Below are 20,191 nucleotides of genomic sequence, written 5' to 3' on the forward strand. Positions count from 1 at the left end.
AATGGAAGTAGGTTGAACAAAATGGCAACACAGGTAGTTTTCACCGACGCGCACTATTTTAAAAGTTTGCCCCTATCATCCAAAAATACGTATACCTGCAACGTTTTAAAAGAGGAAAGTACCTAATAAGCTAATATTACAGTTGTTGTAAGATGTTCTACACACCGTAGACCGTAGTTATTTTTATGTATCATTGATAAAAAGTAAATGGTAATAGTGATTCTGTATCATTTATAGATTTATACCTTCCTAGTAGTTCCTTGTCAAAATTAGATAACTAATAAGCAAATAAAGTGGAATATACTTTCGCATATTTCAGTTGCAATGCTCACCCTATTATTAATTATTGCAGCCATGAAGAATAATATTTTGAAGTGATTAACCAATTCTAAAATTAGTGTTCGTTGTATCTGTTATTAATTATTCAGCTTTATTACATACTTATCAACTTTAAGTCTCATATTATATTATATTCATATCAACAATATGAACATAACTGATAAAAAATACTAGGTAGATAGGTACTTTTAACTTTGTAAATATGCCTGTGGATTTATTGTGTAAGACTATCAACAGTACCTAACTAATATAGGTACTGTAATGTTGGATCTTAGAACTTTCATGACATTAACCCAGTCGATTGGAATTAAGTTAGCGATGAACCAGTTGCAGACGGAATACAATCATCTGATGACGAATAGGTTCTCACTAAGGTAGGTAGCCGGTATAACCGACTGCGGCGGCAACGGTATGAGAGGTGCGGTCGCGCGTACACAGTTTCTGTAGACGTCCGTCAGCCCGCGCGTCACAGCGTAGAGCAGGCAGCGAAAAGTTATTCAGTCGTTTGTTTGTCGTCTAAGCGCACTCAGTGTCGCAGCGCGTTCCGTGTGTATTCCCGATTAAACATCGCATAATCTTACCCAATATCGCTATTGGGTGATACGTTATCATGTGCTATGACGCGACGATATATTTTAAAGTTCTTTCGAGATAAGCGACTGTGTAGTGATTAAAATTTTATTGTACACGGTTAGAGAATGTGTGCGCACTGACGTTCGCGCTAAAGGAAAACTTATTACCGTTACGTAGTGCTCTTTTATACTATGTCGTTATTTAAGAAGAAGGCGCCTAAATATGCACCGCCTCCAGTGCCACAGCCTCCAGCTGAGGAAACTCATCAGCAAACCAATGGAGTGGATAATAACAATGGACAAAAGTCACAGTTGGTGTTTCACTGTCAACAAGCACATGGGAGTCCTCTTGGCCTTATCTCCGGATTTTCTAACGTCAAGGAGCTGTACCAAAAGATAGCTGAGTGTTACGATTTCCCACCTGACGATGTAAGACCACCATTTTTTTATTTATACAATTAAGTCAATCGACATAACGATGAAACTTGCATTCAAAGGTGAAATCTTTATGAATAAGTTTCTGAGTCACTAAATACTTAATGTGGTACCTTTTATTTTAAGTGAGTAAAGGTACCCATTGTCTTCCATCGGCCATCGAAGGCAGTTCTTGTGATTTTATGGAGTCTTGTAATTTTTAATATACCTAACTCATAAGCTTTAAAAATGCAAAATATGGAAGCAGATTATGTACCATCACCACCATAGTAATTTTTTACTCATATCATAATAACTATTAGTAAGGAACTAGTCAAGTACGCAAAAGTATCCATCAATTTGTCAACAAATCCATTTTATAATATTACCTACCTACTATAAAATGCAAATAAATAGATTAGGTAGGTAGGTACCGACTATAATTATTAATTTTCACTGAAATCCGATCAACAATTAAATATTTACTTATTGAGATTACTCAACTTCTCTCGGTAAGGTAATGGTCACTCACTAGTACTAGGTAGGTAGGTAGGTCGTTGGTTATGAATTAAGTATACCTACCTGCCTATTTAGCTAACACAACTAGGTAACGAAAAAACAAAACTGGTTTGGCGCGAGACCTTGAATTTAAAATATCTGGATATATAAAATAGCTAACTAATTCGATTGAAATTTCTTTCTTTTTTTTTGGGAATGGACGTTTGTTTTCCCTGAAACCCGGGACACGGGAACTATGTTCAAACTAGCTGACCCATGCGGAAAAATAAATATTTAATCTTTGGCCATTCTATTTGGATAATATTATTATGTTAAATTATTAAAAATAAATTTAAATCGGTGCAGTATACATGCATTAAAAATTTGCATTGAAGGTCAATATGACGTATCTATGCCTAATTAGTAAGCAAACCGTTTATCATTCAGATCTTATCACTGTAAATTCATTGGTTTGTATCTACCGAAACGGAATTGATTCATTTAACGATAGCAATAAACATATTGGTGTCGGTAAAGTAAGATCGATGCAATTAATGACAAAAGCAAAAAATAAAAACAAAAATAAGATTTTATTTAATGATTTGTTAAGGACTTCAAATTTAAAAAGAACATAAAAGTCATATTGCTAGGCAGTACCTGTGTGGGATTGATTTGTGAGGCAAAACTAAAATACGACTATAATGCCATTGGCTTGGGTTAGAAACTGCTGGCAGTTTAGAATAATACTTTATGGGTCGAGCCTTGAATTGATTAGGATACTTCAGTAGTCAGCATCCTTGTATCATTCGTAATTTTGGTCTATGGCAATGATTTTTGAAGGAGTATTCTTTTTTGTCCATTCTAAATAAAAACACTAGTTAATACAAACAATTTTGCTGTTCAACAACCCACATGTTTACCTATTCAGCACTCGCATAGAGACAAATCGATTTCTCTTAAAGTTTCACCGCAATTTCGTTTTGTGAAATGGTTACTGTTAGAATTACACCCACGATTAAAAGCTTAGTTGTTAAAATATTTCTGTTGATCAATATTTAATCCTGAATTCTTGCTCGCTAGCATGTGATTTACTATGTACATAGGTAGATTGTATTTAAAAGAACAATAATTAATTGCTCGATCACATTAACTTAGGTAAGTAGATGTTATATCTAAGTACTTATAAAAATTATCTCTATGTAATCTTTTTTGATGATTGACTGTCGGAGAAAGCAAATCTAATGTATTATTATCTAACACCTTCCTGAAACATAAATGTTTGATCATCATTCGTCATCACTTTTAAAAAATATATTTTTTTAGTACGACAATATCTTTACCTAAACGAAATTAAAGCATTCATATCCAATAAAATGTCTAGCCATTAAAATCTTATATTAGGTAAACAGCAATTTATTGTTTAAAATAATTTTTATCAAATTAATTTATTTAATTTTAATTATGGTATTTTAGGCAATTTCCTTGTCTAGATCTATTTATCACGTTCTGATATTAGGTATGTACGTGGATATCTAAATTATTTAATTAAGTATGTGGTTAGGTGTAATCTAAAGTGATATAATATAAATAAATCAATCAATAAAGACTGGAGCGGTAAAGGTAACACGTGGTGAATGCTTTATTTAAATATTTAGAACCGTCTGTGATAATAATTCATAGAATTTCAATTGATTATCAGTATTTATAAAATGTCTGATTGGTACTATCATACTATCAATCGTATCAATATTTCTAATCATGCCGGCAATAGTCTGTTAGTGTCAGCTTTGGTCCAACGACCGTTCCGTGCTATAAAGGTCAGCTACGAAAATGGCACGGACGCTAATTTCCTGGTATTTCACGGCTTGTGAAAACGCTCAAGGCTTATTCGTTGTCAAGGCCTACTGGTGAGAATGAAGATAATAGAGTTTACATTATTTCAGTCTGTCTGTAAACTATAGCTTATTACGTATGAGTATGTAGGTGAAGTGTTACGTAAGCCTTATACAGTCGCTAGATCTTTTGTTGCAAGACTAAGTAATTATTTTACATTACAAAAGCGGTCAAGTGGGAGTAGAGACTTACAGAAATCATATTACAGTGTTATGTGTTATTTTGTATACTATGAGCCAGTTTATGTAAAAAACGTTACTTAATTATCAGTACGTTTAAATTTGTTCATTGTTATCAACATTTTTTCTATGAGTTCATTGCTTAACATCGTCATCTTTTAGTAGGTAATTCACATCTGTGGGCAATTCAATTTAAACTTTAAAAGGATGAAACTTCTAAACCTCTTTATAGCATAACCTAGATATCCGTCTATCCGTTTGGTTTTATTATATAGATTCAAAATAACAGTGTTCTCCCTAAAACTACCGGCGCGGCCTCAGCCGAGAAACAATAAGTAAAGACCAAAAATAATGTAGATAGTAATAGTAATGTAGGTATTGCTTAGCAGCTTTATTATTAAACTATAATAAAAGACCAAATACAATATTCCAACAAGATGTTAACTTTCTAACGATGACTACGCATTAACACGTTACGCAAATTTTCTTTTGTGTTAGTAATTGATTGTAGGCACATCATAATAATATGTATGCAAAAAGAGTTTTAAGTATACTATACGTATGCTGCCTGCATGGTGAACCTAGGTTTAAATTAATTTATTTTACGTAGTTAAGAATCTGTGTCACAAAACTATTATCCTACGAAAAACGTGGACTACCGAGTATCTATTTTATGTTACTTTTTTACAGTTTATGTATACCGTGACCAAAAATTAGAAGTTACTAGATATTTGAATATGTTGGGACATTATAATAATTATGCGCCGTGGCTTAAAGTTATACTGTTAAGCCAAAACGAATATTCGTTGTTTCGTCTGCTTCGTTACAAAATGTCATCCTATACTGCCTATTCCATGTCAGAATAGAATAGAGATAGGTCGTAAAGTAACACCTTCAATATTTTACGAAACTTCGTTTTGAACCATAGTGATCTCTTAATGATGGCAAGAAATTGCTGACCTGATATCTAAGGTCTTGTTTCTTTCATATAGGTATTAAATTCCTGTTAATTTGATAAGCGTTTTGCACTGATTGTGAAACCATCTTGTAATAATATACAGAAATGATTATCTGGATTAAATATTCCAAACGGAACAGAGCTTAAGCCTCGTTATTTTACTACACTGGTTTTAATTTTTAGCAGATTTGAACCTTTGTAATAGTGTGAATACTTAGGTACTCGTTAATGTCCTGGCTCCATTTGAAAACTGGTTGATAGTGTGTCCTGGTATTAATGATCTGACGATGGGCAGGTTGCTAGTTTTGTGAAAGTAATTGAAAATCTCTTATTCTGTAATGAAAGCGTCTCATCTTGACTTTCGCCTTCGTCCAAAAATAAGATTACTTTTCTCTAACTTAAAAAATCACTTTGAAATAACTGGGAGTAAAAATACTGTGAGGTTTGATTATGCTTATGGGTAAAAACAAGGAAAAGTATTTCTGAGATTTTGTACTTCAATGTAGTCGCGATTTACAAGGAACAATTCCAATAAATAGCGATGACCAAATACAGTTTATGACGTATAGTCAGTCAGTAAAGTACTCGTTATTTATTAGGTCATGTTTTTTTAGCCAATGACACGTAATGCTATGCGTAAACCACGAACGTTTTATATGATAATAACTTATTCTTTAGGGGAATAACCACTCAATCTGAGGTGAAACAATATACTTATGAAATGTTGAAATGTTGTTTGTGAACGTGTAAGTAGGTGGAATATATAAAATGTCACTGTGTGCGGATGTACGCACGGCTGAGCAGCCAGGAAGTGGATCAGCCCAGGGGCGCAGTCTCTCATGTGATATAAACGAGGCAAGTGAGTGCAGATACGCTTGGCCGCCGTATATGTGCGATGGCCTACTACACGTGGGTCAAGGACCGGAGTGCGTCCATACCTGATACCTGCCACCGACGACCGCGTGCCTTGTCATCAAATATTTCGCACTTATGACTTACACCGACGCAATACCATTGTGTCACTCACACTCACTGTGCTAACCATACATTACAAAAGTTAAGCAAACCGCTTGGTCTCAACTCTGTTAATCTAATAATTATATTAGGTACGTTATCGGTATTAACACAGAAAATTCACGACAATTACGAGTATGTACTCACCGGTATCTTATCTAGATAATAACCCATCGTTGCATTTTGCTCTTTATTCATATCAATTATGATTAAGGAAATAATTAACAGTAACAAAATGCAATTAAATTTAAACGCTGTTAGTAAATTTCTTGGTAAAATACTTCATGATCATAAAGATTTTATAGTTGTAATTCATTATTCTAACAATCTGAGGCAACGAGCAATATGAATCGTTTTCGGTCACGCACTTAAGTAAGGCGTGGTTAATTAGGTTAGTGGTAATTACCAATATCTACCCTATAGGTATTATGATAGTGTATTTCTTTGGTTTCAGATTCTATTTTGTACGCTGAATACACACAAAGTCGACATGAAGAAACTTCTGGGTGGACAAATAGGATTAGAAGATTTTATATTTGCACATAGAAAAGGGCGGCCAAAGGAAATAGAAATAGTCAAGACTGAAGATGCTCTGGGATTAACTATCACAGATAATGGTGCTGGATACGCTTTCATCAAAAGAATAAAAGAAGGCTCCATAGTAGCGAGGATACCACACATTGATGTAAGGATCTTTTTAGACCTAGGATTAAGAGGTTATTATTTATCGTAAGTCAAAGTAGTAAGTTGTATCAAAATTAGAACTGGTTTCTAGGGAGAGGGGCCGTCAAGGTTCCGGGCAAGGTCGAACTTTCCCGCCCCTCTTAGACATATTCCTACTTCGATATGCACAATTAGTCAGTGCTCTATACAACTCGTATCATATTGAAATCACAATAATAGACAAACACTAACATTCTTCACATGTTCAATAGCGCGAATACAATGGATGTTAATATAAAAACTATTTGCAAAGTATGACGTCATCGAAGAAAATTGTTACAAAGCAATAATCAAGAATATTAACAATCCATTAGTCAGTTTGTTCATTAGTAGGTACTAGAATTCATTAACTAATATGGTGGTTCATAAAGTATTGGCATCCCGTCCGTAATTATATTATGCAGCTGGAACACATTGCCTCGTTTACAAATATAGCTACCTTCCGCTCCATGACTCTATCAACATGTCTAACCTAACCATTATTGCGATATCAACAGTCTCGTTTTATTTTACTACATTATTTTTATCAGGTCTAACTCGGCCGTTTTTAATCCAAACTCACTAGCAGAATAAATGATACTATTTCATAACACTATTTGTTAAGTTACAGATTTATGGCAACTAGAGTAAAAAGTAAAAAGTAAATACATCTTTCGTACTAATTTAAAGTATAAGTGAATAGTGAACATAGCTTCTTAGTTATTATTTTAAAGATATAATCTGTATAGCTCGCATCATATCTTTTATGTATGCCAGTATTTATAGAACGCAGAAAATAGTTTAGTCTTTAATAACTACGTTACACCGTGGATGTAGAGTTCATCGACCCAGATAACCATGAATGTGTTTAAATTTAAAATGAATGTTTTAACGATAAAATTCCAGTATGTAAAGGTGTTGGGACGAGAAATCGATTTCCCAAGGTCTCGCCGAGACTTGGCGAATGTAGTTAAACGTTTAACTAATTTCATAAAACAAAATAAAAATGTGTTCATGTAACATGGTTGTTAAGAAAACATACTGGAACTGTTAAGAATTTTTAATCCTTATAGGTAATAAGCAATTGAATGAATTTTAATTAGGCACGCTATTTTGCTTAAGGATTAGGTACGTTAAGTCCCCTTGCCACTGCCCATATTGATTCTACTTTTCACGCACTCTCGTCTAAACTCTTGGTTTGCTAAGGTCATACATAATAATATAATATTTAATCCCACCTTGGCCTAAAATTTAAGTTAAATAATACTGATTATATTCATCAAAATGTTTATGAAATCAGTTTTGCTGACGAATCCTTAAAATATTCATTGTTCGATATTTATAATCAATTAGTGATTAGAGTACTCGTTTCTAATGGTATTATCGTTATCAGAATATACTGAGTGAAACGTGGTTGCAAAACTGGTGACTAATAAATAGGTACTTACCATCCAGAACCCGATGGAAGGTACATTTTGGTGTTACGTACTTGGTTAAAGCTTCACGTAACTATACATGAGATTATTCTTAATTCCCTCACAATAGAGCAATAAAGCTGAAGACAGAATGTCTCAGTGGTCGTTGGCCTTGTTAAGAAATGTACAGGAAATAAACCATTGTATATTATTAAGTCGTTCCTTTCAAATTCAGGTTGGAGATCACATCGAGAAGCTTGACGGAGAAAATATGGTTGGCAAGAGACATTACGAAGTTGCTAAAATCTTAAAGGACATTCCAAAAGGAACTACATTCACGATCAGATTAGTAGAACCTTTGAAGAGTGGCTTTGGAAGTATCGGACCGAAATCAAGTGGAGCAAAATCAGGGCGGAAACAAAATTATGGGTCAGGGAAAGAAACTCTTCGGTTCAAGGCGAATGGGCAGGCCACTATAGAAAATGATGTAAGTATGACATTGATTGTTTTTTTTATCTAAGGGGACTTTTGTGATACTGATGTTGACAAGTACTTGCAAAATAAGACGCATCAAACATTACGATTTACGGTTTTGCTCTAAGCTCTATCGATAACTTACGCATATTTTTTTTACGTCACATGATCAAAGACACTTTGACAAAGAATACCGTACTGTGACAAATTAATTTAATTGTCCGTATTTAAAGCTCAACTTAAATATCAGACAGTAAAATGAGACCATGAAATTAATGGACAGTTATACTTGATTTTATATTTATAACAAACTACCTTGACATCTACAAAAAGAAAAAATAACATTTCTTTTTTTTGCAATAAAAACGAGGTTACTCGCTAATACAATGACGCCAACTCAGTAGGTATGTATGAGTAAGGCGATAGATATCGTCTGACTGTAATGCACAGGTGTAAGAAATATATGGTAAAGCTGACACATAATAAAAGGGCAAGTCTGTTGTGTATACTTACGTTTTTCTTTTGATTTTGATCATCAGTTTCATCCTAACCTTGTGGTCGTGTAAGTCTTTAACGTTCAATTAAAAGAGTAAATTAGGGTCCGATCACTCTCGAGTCTGGAGAGGGATCTCCCACTTTATGTATTAGGTAGGAAAGAATGTAGAACAAGGAAAATGCTATAAGTGCTTAGTATGTATTTGTGTAAGTATTTGGATATTTCCCAATGGGTTAATTAGTTTGTTCCACTCCGTCTCTGGAGGAAATCTTAAAAACGACTAAGCATACCTAAAGTTCAGAATAAACATAATAATAAATAAATAATAAATTTAACCCATTACTGTCCCACTGCTGGGCAAGGGTCTCCTCCCGTAAGGAGAGAGGGGTTAGGCCTGAGTCCACCACGCTGGCCAAGTGCGGGTTGGGGACTTTGCATGCCCTCAATAAATGTATTAAACAAATTTTTAGGCATGCAAGGTTTCCTCACGATGTTTTCCTTCACCGTTGGAGCAACTTATACCACTCGGCTATCACTGCTATGATTTATATAAACATAGTGAACCTAAATTATTAAACAAGGTATGGGGTATAAGGAAAAGGTATCATCTCTTATTTCTTTCATCCTACTAAAATCAATGTTTGATGTCGTCACGTGCCTTTCCTATGACGTATCAAATTCTAGCAATTACAGCTCATTCAAACCGGAATGGAGCGTTAAGTCCTAACAGGAAATTCACTTAGATCCGTTCTAAAAACGTGAATCTTATTGTGACATTACGGAAGTCGATTGAAGATCAAAACACTTACCTTTATCTTTTATTGGCACGCTGATAGATATAGATACAATACAACAACACACAATGAGAGATGATGTAACTCTCGACAATAGAATTTGCTTTTAATTAAAACAAAGATTTTCTTATTATCCTTATGTATGTTTACATTGGTAGAATACACGTCACGGTGACCGGTGTACCTACTTGAGATCTACGTAATACTCGACCAACACAAAGAGTTATAGGATATAATTGGAACGATTCATATAATCTGCTGTTCAGGTGTCTTGCTTAAGAGAATTCCTGCCTATTAGCTTGATGATTATAATAATATGTATATTATTGTATCAAAAACTCATTTATTTATTATTATTTATTTTAAATTTCAGCACGATGACAGATCTAAGGCCGGCATCGAAAAGATCAACAGTTTACTGGAGTCTTTCATGGGCATCAACGACACAGAACTTGCCACGCAAATGTGGGATCTTGCCGAAGGGAAAACCAACTCTATGCAGCTAGCAGACGCCATAGATAATAGTGATTTACAAGAATTTGGATTCACAGACGAGTTCATAATCGAACTGTGGGGAGTTATTACTGATGCTAGATCTGGTAGACTCAGTTAAAACGTTGTTTTATATAGAGATATTGTGTAACATATCGTTTTATTAATTATAGTTTTCCATTCTCAAAATAATAAGTCCCAATTATTTTAATCGAACATTAAGTTAAAATAAACCTCGCCACAGCCATTATTATAATTACTTTGTAAGTAATCAGATTTTATTATTATCAGTTTGGTTTAATAAACTGCAGGTGCTATTGACTAAAGGTCGAATTCGGACTATCTCGCTCCAAACTCATATGTTACGTATAAACGATATGGTACGTTCTAATTTTGTGAAACCGAGAAGATAGATAATGATAATTTTATCATTCTACTGGGTGGAATGAAACCAATATTGTGTAATACAAAGCGCCAGCTGTATCGACCGCACGCACCCAAAGTTTTGGTATTCCATGTGTAACAAAGAGTATTATTTTGAAGAGCTCCGTCGTAATAATAGTGATTGTATTCTTGTACAAATACATTTGTACCTGGACGGTATAGTGTAGGTAGTTGTAAATAACTGTATGGTACTGCCCCTTTAATAATTTGGTGCATATTTATCGAAAGATTTACGCATTTTCATTAAAACATGTTTGTGTAATGTACTAGTAACACTAAAAACCTGTATAACGGAAATTACGAAGCCGCTGATAAACTGGTCAGCGAGGTCATAATTTTGATAACTCATAATAAATTCCAGTTGAAATATTTATTTCTATCAGATAATAGGTTATTTCCGGTGTTCAGGCTAGGTTATCTCGGGTTTGTCTCATAGGCGGCCAATTTAGGAATTACTTACGAAATATATTATACCATTCAAATATGTTGATATACAGATATGTTAATTATAAGTAGTAAGTTTTTGAACCCTAATCAGAAACAAACTTAAATAATAAATTTAGGGTGCGTCTAAATTATTTGCTTTTTAACGACATTTACAAAGAATCATAGTCATTAGATTAAACATAGGTGCATAGTTTATTACTGTTGCTTTAGGAAAATGTTGACAGCAAAATATTTGAAGTGAAGCTACATTGTTGGAACGGGTTTATCCAATATGGTCCATCAATGGGAACGCTCAATGAGTCAAACTGGAATAACCCGTTGCAACATTGATGCTCCGGTGCTCCTTACACTTAGTGCCCACTAGTACCTAACTGTCGATAGAATATAACATTCCATTATAAATATAAAGTGTATTTTATTCCTAATAATGTTATCCTTTGTAATAGAATTTGATAGTCAACATGGTACCTACATATCAAATTATAAAAAATCAAACAATAATTACGTTTAGTCGAAGAAATTTGAATCGGCTTTTTAGTCTTAAGCGGATAATATAACTGTTAAAATGTCAATGATTTAACTACAGACGCGATATTATGGACATTATACAATAATTATGAGATTTGTTGATTTCACAGTACGGACAAAGTAGATGATATATTGAATTATATTTCTAGATTTTAAGTACTACTGAATGTTTAATACAATGTTTTTTCAGTGTCGGAAAATCAGTTCAAAGGTTAGCAAAATAATAACCAATTTTCCTGTTAGAATATATTGAATGTTCATAAATGTTTTGGTCTTTTACTTATTTTACTGCTAGGTTATAATCACCAAACTGTCTTCAAGAACCTATTTTTGCCGGAAGTCGGCAAAAAATGTGCTTATCGGTGCTTTTATCAGTTTTATAGTGATATATTACCTGTATACAATTATTATCTTGCTTGTATCTATCTACAATCATTCTTTGGATAGCATCGTAGATGTTTAGAGAGCACTTGTTGATGTACCTACCTACCTTTTATCTGAAGTAGAACTTTACATAATGATGTATCTTTACTAAGTCGATAACAGTCTTGGTGTAAGTGATTGTGCATTTAAATGTACATAATTATTTAGTAATATATGTAATTGTTATTTTATTGTAGATATTATTTTGTTCTGTGAGACAAAGTCACATCTTTGTAGTCTACACATTAGTCTCCTATGGACTTGAGGGAGGCTTCGTTCTTGTTTAAGTAGATACGATACTTAATAAAAATATTGATTCGTAGTGCCTTTGCAAAAGTTATCAATAAATTTGTCCAGTTACAATGACCATTTTTGTCATTTTTGTAGCGGTTCGTTGATCTGCGAAATTGCAATGACAATCATTTACCGTACCTGCCTATTTATATATACAACATACATTTTATTCGTTGTAAAGCCGGCACCAATTTATATGAACTAGGACACATATTATTGCATAGAATCAATCGAAATAACCAATAGTAAATTAACGGCCAGATAATGTCGATGATGTACAAATTTCTAGAAGAAATGATGAAAGAATAGCACACCACAGCAATGAGTTGGCCAGCTAGCGGTGTCGTATTAATGCCTTAGTTAAGTAGACCTTACCCATATTTTGAACTATAATAATAAGGAAAATATTAAATAAACTACTTGAATGTGTAATTCTTGAAATTGTCGATGATGCTATTGTTTCGTCGTACGGTAAGTAATTACAATAAGTATGAACTGGAATATTTTTATAGAGTGAAGTCAAACTGTATAGTTATATTTTTGATTATTTCTTTGTACAGTCATTAAGTAAAGTAGTATGTAACGTAAGCATTAATATTTATAGTTTACCTAGCGAGAGTTGATAAAACAAATGACTTGACGATGAACAACAAAACAAATACCTACCTGATTTACTCTTCTACGGAGTTACTGTGTATGACGTACTATAAAACTGATATACGTACATTTGTATCTTGGTATAGGTACACGAGCTATTAATTGAAATGTACGTAGGTACGGTGTACACATTCTGTCTATCAACTCTGGCTAAAGAGAAAACAGTATATTTATAAATGAGTAGAAATTAAAATGGTATTTTCTGCGTAGTGATTTTCTTTTTTTTGTACCCACAGTCCCTATCCACTTCCCTTTCTAAATTTGACAGTCAACAACGCTCAAGTAACGTCTTAGTGAATAGTAAAAAACAGATATTAATCCATTACTGTCCCACTGCTAAAAGCAGGCGCTGCAAGGATGTCTTCCCCGGAATGAGAGAGGAGTTAAGATTTAAGTCCACCATGCAGGCTAAAGTGCTGGTTGGGACTTTACATGGCCCAAAAAATATGGTAAGGAACTTTTAGGCATGCAAGGTTTTATCACGTTAGTTTTCTTCACCGTTAGAACCCGTCACATGATTTTCAAATATACACGTAACTCCGAAAAGCCATTGATCAGTTGACACATGTTTGGATCCTCGACCGTTACGTATTGCATGGGAGGTAAATTCTTAGACCACTTAGCTGTCACTGTTTCTAGCGAATAATAATATGCCACCGAATTGAATACTTTTTATACAAAGCAATATTCTTCTGCGAATGAGGAACCAGTGACTAAAAAATTATAATGGACATGTTAGATCTGTTTGGCTCCTAGACTTTACGTTTTAGCAATTTGATTTCACAAATAATAATAAGTGGTAGAGATTGGCATAAAATTATATCGCCTGTAAGCGTAGACTGTAGGTTATACCTACATGACTTGCAAAATAACAACGGCGCTGAATTTCTGTTGGTCAATCACAGGTCAAAACTCGAAATATACCGATGCGTCGTGCGATTAATGTATTAATTAGTTGTAAGAATGCCTAACAAGTAGGTAATAAAATACGTCTTCAGCTGCTCTGATACTATTTTATTCTTCTTCCATCAGGTTCAAATATTTGCCCCTCAAAGCATACCTACTTCAAGTCTGTAGCGTTACACCGTGGGCGATTGTCATTTTCAAGGAACACATAGACATGATACATGCACATAGAGCTGGCTAAAATAGGAATATTGACTGAAATGTTATCTAAAAATAACTTTGACACAATTTTCAGAAGCACTCTGTTTTCTTTGCTGTTAGCATAAATAAGTCACATCTTCAATAAATATAATTTATAGATGTAATCCGCCCTTATTTATCTGCGTCACGCAAACTGCCTATAGCTAATGGTAGCTTTGTCCTACTGTTTTGCGAACTTTGACCGATTAGGTATAAGAAAAGTAAAAATAATGTAAAGCAATAGGAAATAAAAGTTCAGTAGCTAAATGTAAACGCATACGACTTAACTTTTACCTAACTAGTAGGAAAGAACTTTATTTTAAATTATATTTACCAAATTATCGATTAACTCACTGAAAGAAACTATTAAGTTGAGACTAGTTAAGAACTTTTGAATGTTGACCAAATACTGATAAATAACTGCAGGGAAAAAGTATTTCTTGCGCTTGGACGAATAAAGAACAGCATTAATGAAGTGGACAAGCTCTCTTTGTTTACTTTTAGATACCTAAATGTATATACTTTATCCATAAAATTCCCATAAACAATTGAGATTAGGTTTAGATTTAACCACGGTTTACTACTTAATCCTTAAAAACTACAAGCTGATAGTTACTAAGCTACACGTAAACGGGTAAGTAATTGCATAATTAATAAGCGGGCTTACTTCTTATGTAAAATATTTTCATATTATAATATGTTGTGAGTTCTTTATCTAGACAGGGAGATAACGTGGAAACAACATCTGTTTTCTTTTTCATGAACACATCAATTGTTCGAAGTAAGTAGGTGTCTGATAAACATGACACGCAACAGATTTCTAAATCAGAAATTCCACTATTACACTGTTATCTATCTAAGAATCTACCTGTTATACTCGAATATAAGTCTGTATGTTTTTGTCAAACTCGAGTTGCTAAAGTCGCAATTTGTGGCTGTCGGCAAATACGATGTATTATTAGGTACCCGATTTCTTAAGGCTTTGAATTCATTAATGAAATTGAATGCTTGACGTTATAAACATTTCGGTCGCGAGCCCCCAGTTGACCTCGAGATTGTGAACAAACAAGTAATTCTTGGTTGTCTTGTCTTATCTGGTTTATCGTCGTTATAATGTAGCTATACTTACTAGAGGTGTGCTATGTGACTGTTCTCCCGGCGTCGACGACATCCGTCCTTAATGGTGCCGTCACACAAAAAAAATTATTGCAGGCATGTAGGAGCCGGGAGTGTTGGCTTGTAAAACTATTTAGGTTAGTTTTTTTCGTAGTCAATATTTTTGTTGAATGGTACGTGGATACTTTATGGCTGTTTCCTTTTAGTAATATTAGGCTGTCAAACTGTCGATAAACAATGAAAAGCCGGCGCAAAAGTGACATCATTTAGGTATAACTTATAATTACAATTCATAGGTACTACAATTCATACACAAACTGACCTGACTGACTGCAAGGCCGGCAACGTCACCGTGGCTAAAACATTTATAGCGTCAAGTCGCGTCGTTAGCGTCGATCGCCACACCTCTAGTACGGTTGAACTCAGCTGGTCGAACGAGTTGGCGCGATGCGATAATATGCGAATATTTTTGTATAAACCATTACCACTGTGAAGCTAGTGTTTTATCGAACGTTACAGACAACACGCGTCTAAACTGTTTTCAATTTACGATTGCTTTATTCAGGAATATATTTTGAGAAAGTGAAAAGTGTTATTTACGTTTTGGCCTACGTTATTTTCTTTACGATTAGAGCAGTAGCACTGTGTTTACAAACATGGCAGCTACAATTTTAGGGAGGATTTTTGTTGTGAAGTCCAATGTTTGCTGGAATAAAAAAGTATACACTGTTGCAAAGGTCAGTGACACACTATATTTATTTATAATTAACTCAGAATCTAACCGGCATACTGCACAGTTAGGTTAAGTTTCTATCTGCATTATTATTTTTTGCAACAATAAAGACATAATGTAGTAACAATGCTATGTAGGTACACACAATGTAATATTTACATAATAAATTAATGTTAATGTTATATAATAAATAAACAGCTAAGTTTTTTCTTCTGTTTAAAATTACTATGTGGGCGAATAACTAAACGCATATCTATTATTAACTGTTTCGTCGTAGTTGCGTTGTAAATATTATTCAAAAACAAGCAACAGACGAGATAAACATGTTGTTGTTGCATACTTATAATTTATTAAAGCAACTTAATTATAAATTTATTCATTAAATCAACTGAATAAGATCATACTGACTCTAACGTTCAACCTCAATGTTTCGGGTTCGATTTACGTGTCAGAAAAGTGACTCATTTCCTACAAATTATTTTTTCTTTCTTATGGTTCTTGTTATAGGTGGAAAATGATCCAAAATGCTTTTATTTTTGCAGATAATCTCATGTGCAAAATATAGCACAGCATCATCTAGTAATAAACTTTACCCAAACGCTTCTGAAGCTGTAAAGGATATACCGGATGGATCTAAACTTTTGGTTGGTGGGTTTGGCCTATGTGGCATCCCAGAGAATCTGATTGTAGCTATAAACAACAAAAATGTCTCAGGCCTGACCGTGGTCTCGAACAATGCAGGTAGGAATTAATTAAATTCATTTGCATTTATTACGCAGAGAATGGTAAACAAACAAGTTTTATGAAATCGTTAGCTAGTAAAAACAAGTGTTATTTTACAACTACTGTAAACGAGTTTAGAGAATTAAAGGCCTCGTAAAAGTAACAATATTGCCTTCAAAATTACGTTTTACATGATGAATATTTCGATTTAAATAGCCACTATATAATGAATAAAAATAAGTTATCAAAGTCCAACTGATTTAAATGTACTCGTACTTAGGGTGAATGAAACCAATGTTAAAGGGAGAAATGAATTCTTTAGTAAATAAGAGACTATTGAATTGTGGTACCCAAACCATTTGTGCGTGTGTTCGATTCTAAATCTAATTACGACATCTTCTTCCTTTATTTTATCGGCTAGGTACTTGTAATACCGCTTGATATTCTATCACGAAGTAGGAACTCTGATACTGCAATGTCGAAAAGTAAAACATGTCTAAAATATTATGTCAAATTAAGTCCGAAAGACGATTCTCATACATGTTAATTATGTGTTATAGGTGTAGACGACTTTGGTCTAGGAATACTATTAAAAAATAAACAAATAAAACGAATGATTGCGTCCTATGTTGGTGAGAATGCTGAATTCGAGAGACAGTACCTGAAAGGTGAATTAGAGGTAATCTTTTGTACAAAAGTACATTACACGTAAAATTAATTGAGAGAGGAATGAGAACTCACATTATTTGATGATTCAGGTTGAACTAACGCCACAAGGAACTCTAGCTGAAAGAATCCGAGCTGGTGGTGCTGGAATACCCGCATTTTTCACTCCTACAGGATACGGCACCCTCATTCAAGAAGGTGGAGCACCTATCAAATACACTAAAGATGGAAAGGTATAATGTTCATTTTTCGTCATTTACCGCACAACTTCGGCCGTAGAAATTGGTGGAATTATTTTAATTAATAAATTTTACTTTTCGACAAATATAATCAATCATCATTTTGTTTTAGATTGAGATCCCGAGTTCAGCTAGATACGTACAACAGTTTAACGGCAAAAACTACATTATGGAAGAAGCAATTACTGGTGACTATGCACTGGTAAAAGCTTGGAAAGCAGATAGGCATGGTAATTTGATATTTAGGAAAAGTGCCCGAAATTTCAACCCTGCCATGTGCAGAGCTGCACGAGTAACCATCGCTGAGGTTGAAGAGATCGTCGATGAAATTGATCCGGACTTTATACATGTGCCATCTGTGTTCGTTCAAAGAGTTATTAAGGGTGAAAAGTATGAAAAGAGAATCGAAAGAAGGACGGTAAGAAAGCCCGTAAAAATAGAAAAGGCTTCAGATTCTGTTAGAGAAAGGATCATTAGAAGAGCTGCCTTAGAATTCAAAGATGGCATGCACGCCAATCTTGGCATTGGTAAGTCTATAAAACTTACTAATATTCTCGCACTTTCGACGTTTTGTTTTAAAAGCATTCATCATACAATTTTTTTTGCAGGTATGCCCATGTTGGCCTCCAATTACATTCCAGATAATATGAAAGTGTTCTTACAGTCGGAAAACGGTATCCTTGGTCTCGGTCCATTGCCCACCGAAGATCAAGTTGATGCTGATCTGATTAACGCTGGGAAGGAAACTGTTACTCTACTTCCAGGTATGTATTGAAAAAAATCAGGATTTAAATATCTAATACTACATAATTTATATAATTCAAACGATTACTACTGTAATTTGTAGGAGCTTCATTTTTTGGATCTGACGAAAGCTTTGCGATGATCCGTGGCGGACACATCGACTTGACTATTCTTGGTGCCATGCAAGTTTCACAATACGGAGATTTGTCCAATTGGATGATTCCGGTAAGTGTCTAAACCCTTGACTTTATAATAATGCCACATCTACATTTTTTATTTTATTTTAAATGGAAAACTCCCGCACTAAGACTTATTCTTGTGTCACGCGGAATTTTGCAAACATATAAACAACGGACACCAAAATTGTAACAATTAATTTGATCTACAGGGCAAAATGGTTAAAGGAATGGGCGGTGCAATGGATTTAGTCTCAGCTCCAGGAACCAAAGTAGTTGTTACTATGGAGCATACCGCTAAAGACGGCTCACACAAAATTCTTCCCGAATGTACTTTACCGCTTACTGGAAAGAACTGCGTGGACATGATCATAACAGACAAGGTATTTTCAAACATTATTGTAAAGCATGCATGTTTCAGTTTAAAGCATTGAAACTTTGTCTATTTGTCAATTTTTTATTTCAGTGTGTATTCGAAATTGATCAAGAAAAAGGCTTGACCCTGACTGAATTGGCTGAAGGTGTTAAAGTAGAAGACATTGTAGCAACGGTCAGCAGCGAGTTCGAGGTGTCACCGAAACTTAAGATTATGGGCGATGTCACGAAGCCGGAAACGCACTAAACGGTATAAAGCCAAGAGAAGAAGAAGATGCGTAAAAACAGAAAGGTTTGCAGCATTTAACAGGTTATAATGGAAATCCTGAACCTGATAAACTTTATTGCTCAAGCATTACCTACCTACTTGGTAGGTACATTGAATTACTAGTTTCTTTTAAGGACTGCAAAAAAACACGGCATTTTTTTTAATACTACTATACTGGAAATTATATAACAACATGTAAATCATAAAATAGGTGTGTCTTCCCACCCATAAAAACTAGTTTTGATATAAAATTATACAATCGCGAGCTGTATAAAAAGATTTGTAAATCTGAATCTATTTTAAAATAAGTAAGTGGAAATTTTGTGATTGTGATTTATTTACCCGGTGTAGATAAGATTTTAATGCTGAGTAATGCTGTGACGCGATTTTTTTATCTTGATAAAACAATATGTAACTTGTTATCACTGACAGTTAGCAACTGAATAATAAAGATTTAAGAATTTAGTCTTTATACAATATTTTACATATTGGGCACTTAATTTCCGTAAAGCTTTGAAGCACTCAAAGTCTGATTTCATTAAAGACGGGAATCAGTAAAATACCTGGCCCTGCATTCAAGCAATCGAAGATTTTTAAACGTGTTTTAATCGTAATGTTAAGTACCTACCTACCTGCTTAATTTTTTTTAAAAGCAGTTTTTCGGAGAATATGTTATAATGTATTTACACATTCCACTACAAATTATTTTTTCCTGAAGTTCTCATCGTTTTATAATCTAGTCTCAAATGAAATCTTCACAAATATTTATCCGTGTAATGTATGTGCGTAATACCTATAGTGGTACTTATTTGTCGAGAAAATATTGTTATTTTGTACTCCAATTTGTTATTTGATTAATAAAATATTTTCTATTATAAATTGTATTTTATTAGGAACCTAAATTATTGCACCTTTGTTCTTCTTTAGCTTATCTTTCAAACAAAATACTAAAACTTACTAGGAAAATAGCGT

At 33.9% G+C, this 20,191-nt stretch overlaps 2 protein-coding genes across 2 annotated transcripts; both read left to right on the top strand.

Annotated features, from left to right (window-relative positions):
- Positions 1-748: 748 nt before the first annotated feature.
- On the top strand, positions 749-13,242 carry kermit (PDZ domain-containing protein GIPC-like protein kermit). Its single transcript, XM_076114541.1, has 4 exons — positions 749-1,340; positions 6,322-6,552; positions 8,220-8,471; positions 10,122-13,242. Exons 1-4 carry the CDS (start codon positions 1,104-1,106, stop codon positions 10,359-10,361), a joined length of 960 nt encoding a protein of 319 aa, XP_075970656.1. The 5' UTR covers positions 749-1,103; the 3' UTR covers positions 10,362-13,242.
- A 2,454-nt stretch (positions 13,243-15,696) lies between these two features.
- SCOT (Succinyl-CoA:3-ketoacid CoA transferase) lies at positions 15,697-20,081 on the top strand. Its single transcript, XM_076114543.1, has 9 exons — positions 15,697-16,032; positions 16,571-16,769; positions 17,312-17,430; positions 17,510-17,650; positions 17,769-18,183; positions 18,265-18,420; positions 18,504-18,625; positions 18,789-18,959; positions 19,043-20,081. Exons 1-9 carry the CDS (start codon positions 15,952-15,954, stop codon positions 19,196-19,198), a joined length of 1,560 nt encoding a protein of 519 aa, XP_075970658.1. The 5' UTR covers positions 15,697-15,951; the 3' UTR covers positions 19,199-20,081.
- The last annotated feature ends 110 nt before the right edge of the window (positions 20,082-20,191 follow it).

Source organism: Anticarsia gemmatalis, chromosome 5, assembly GCF_050436995.1.
Source record: "Anticarsia gemmatalis isolate Benzon Research Colony breed Stoneville strain chromosome 5, ilAntGemm2 primary, whole genome shotgun sequence".
Classification (NCBI taxonomy): domain Eukaryota; kingdom Metazoa; phylum Arthropoda; class Insecta; order Lepidoptera; family Erebidae; genus Anticarsia; species Anticarsia gemmatalis.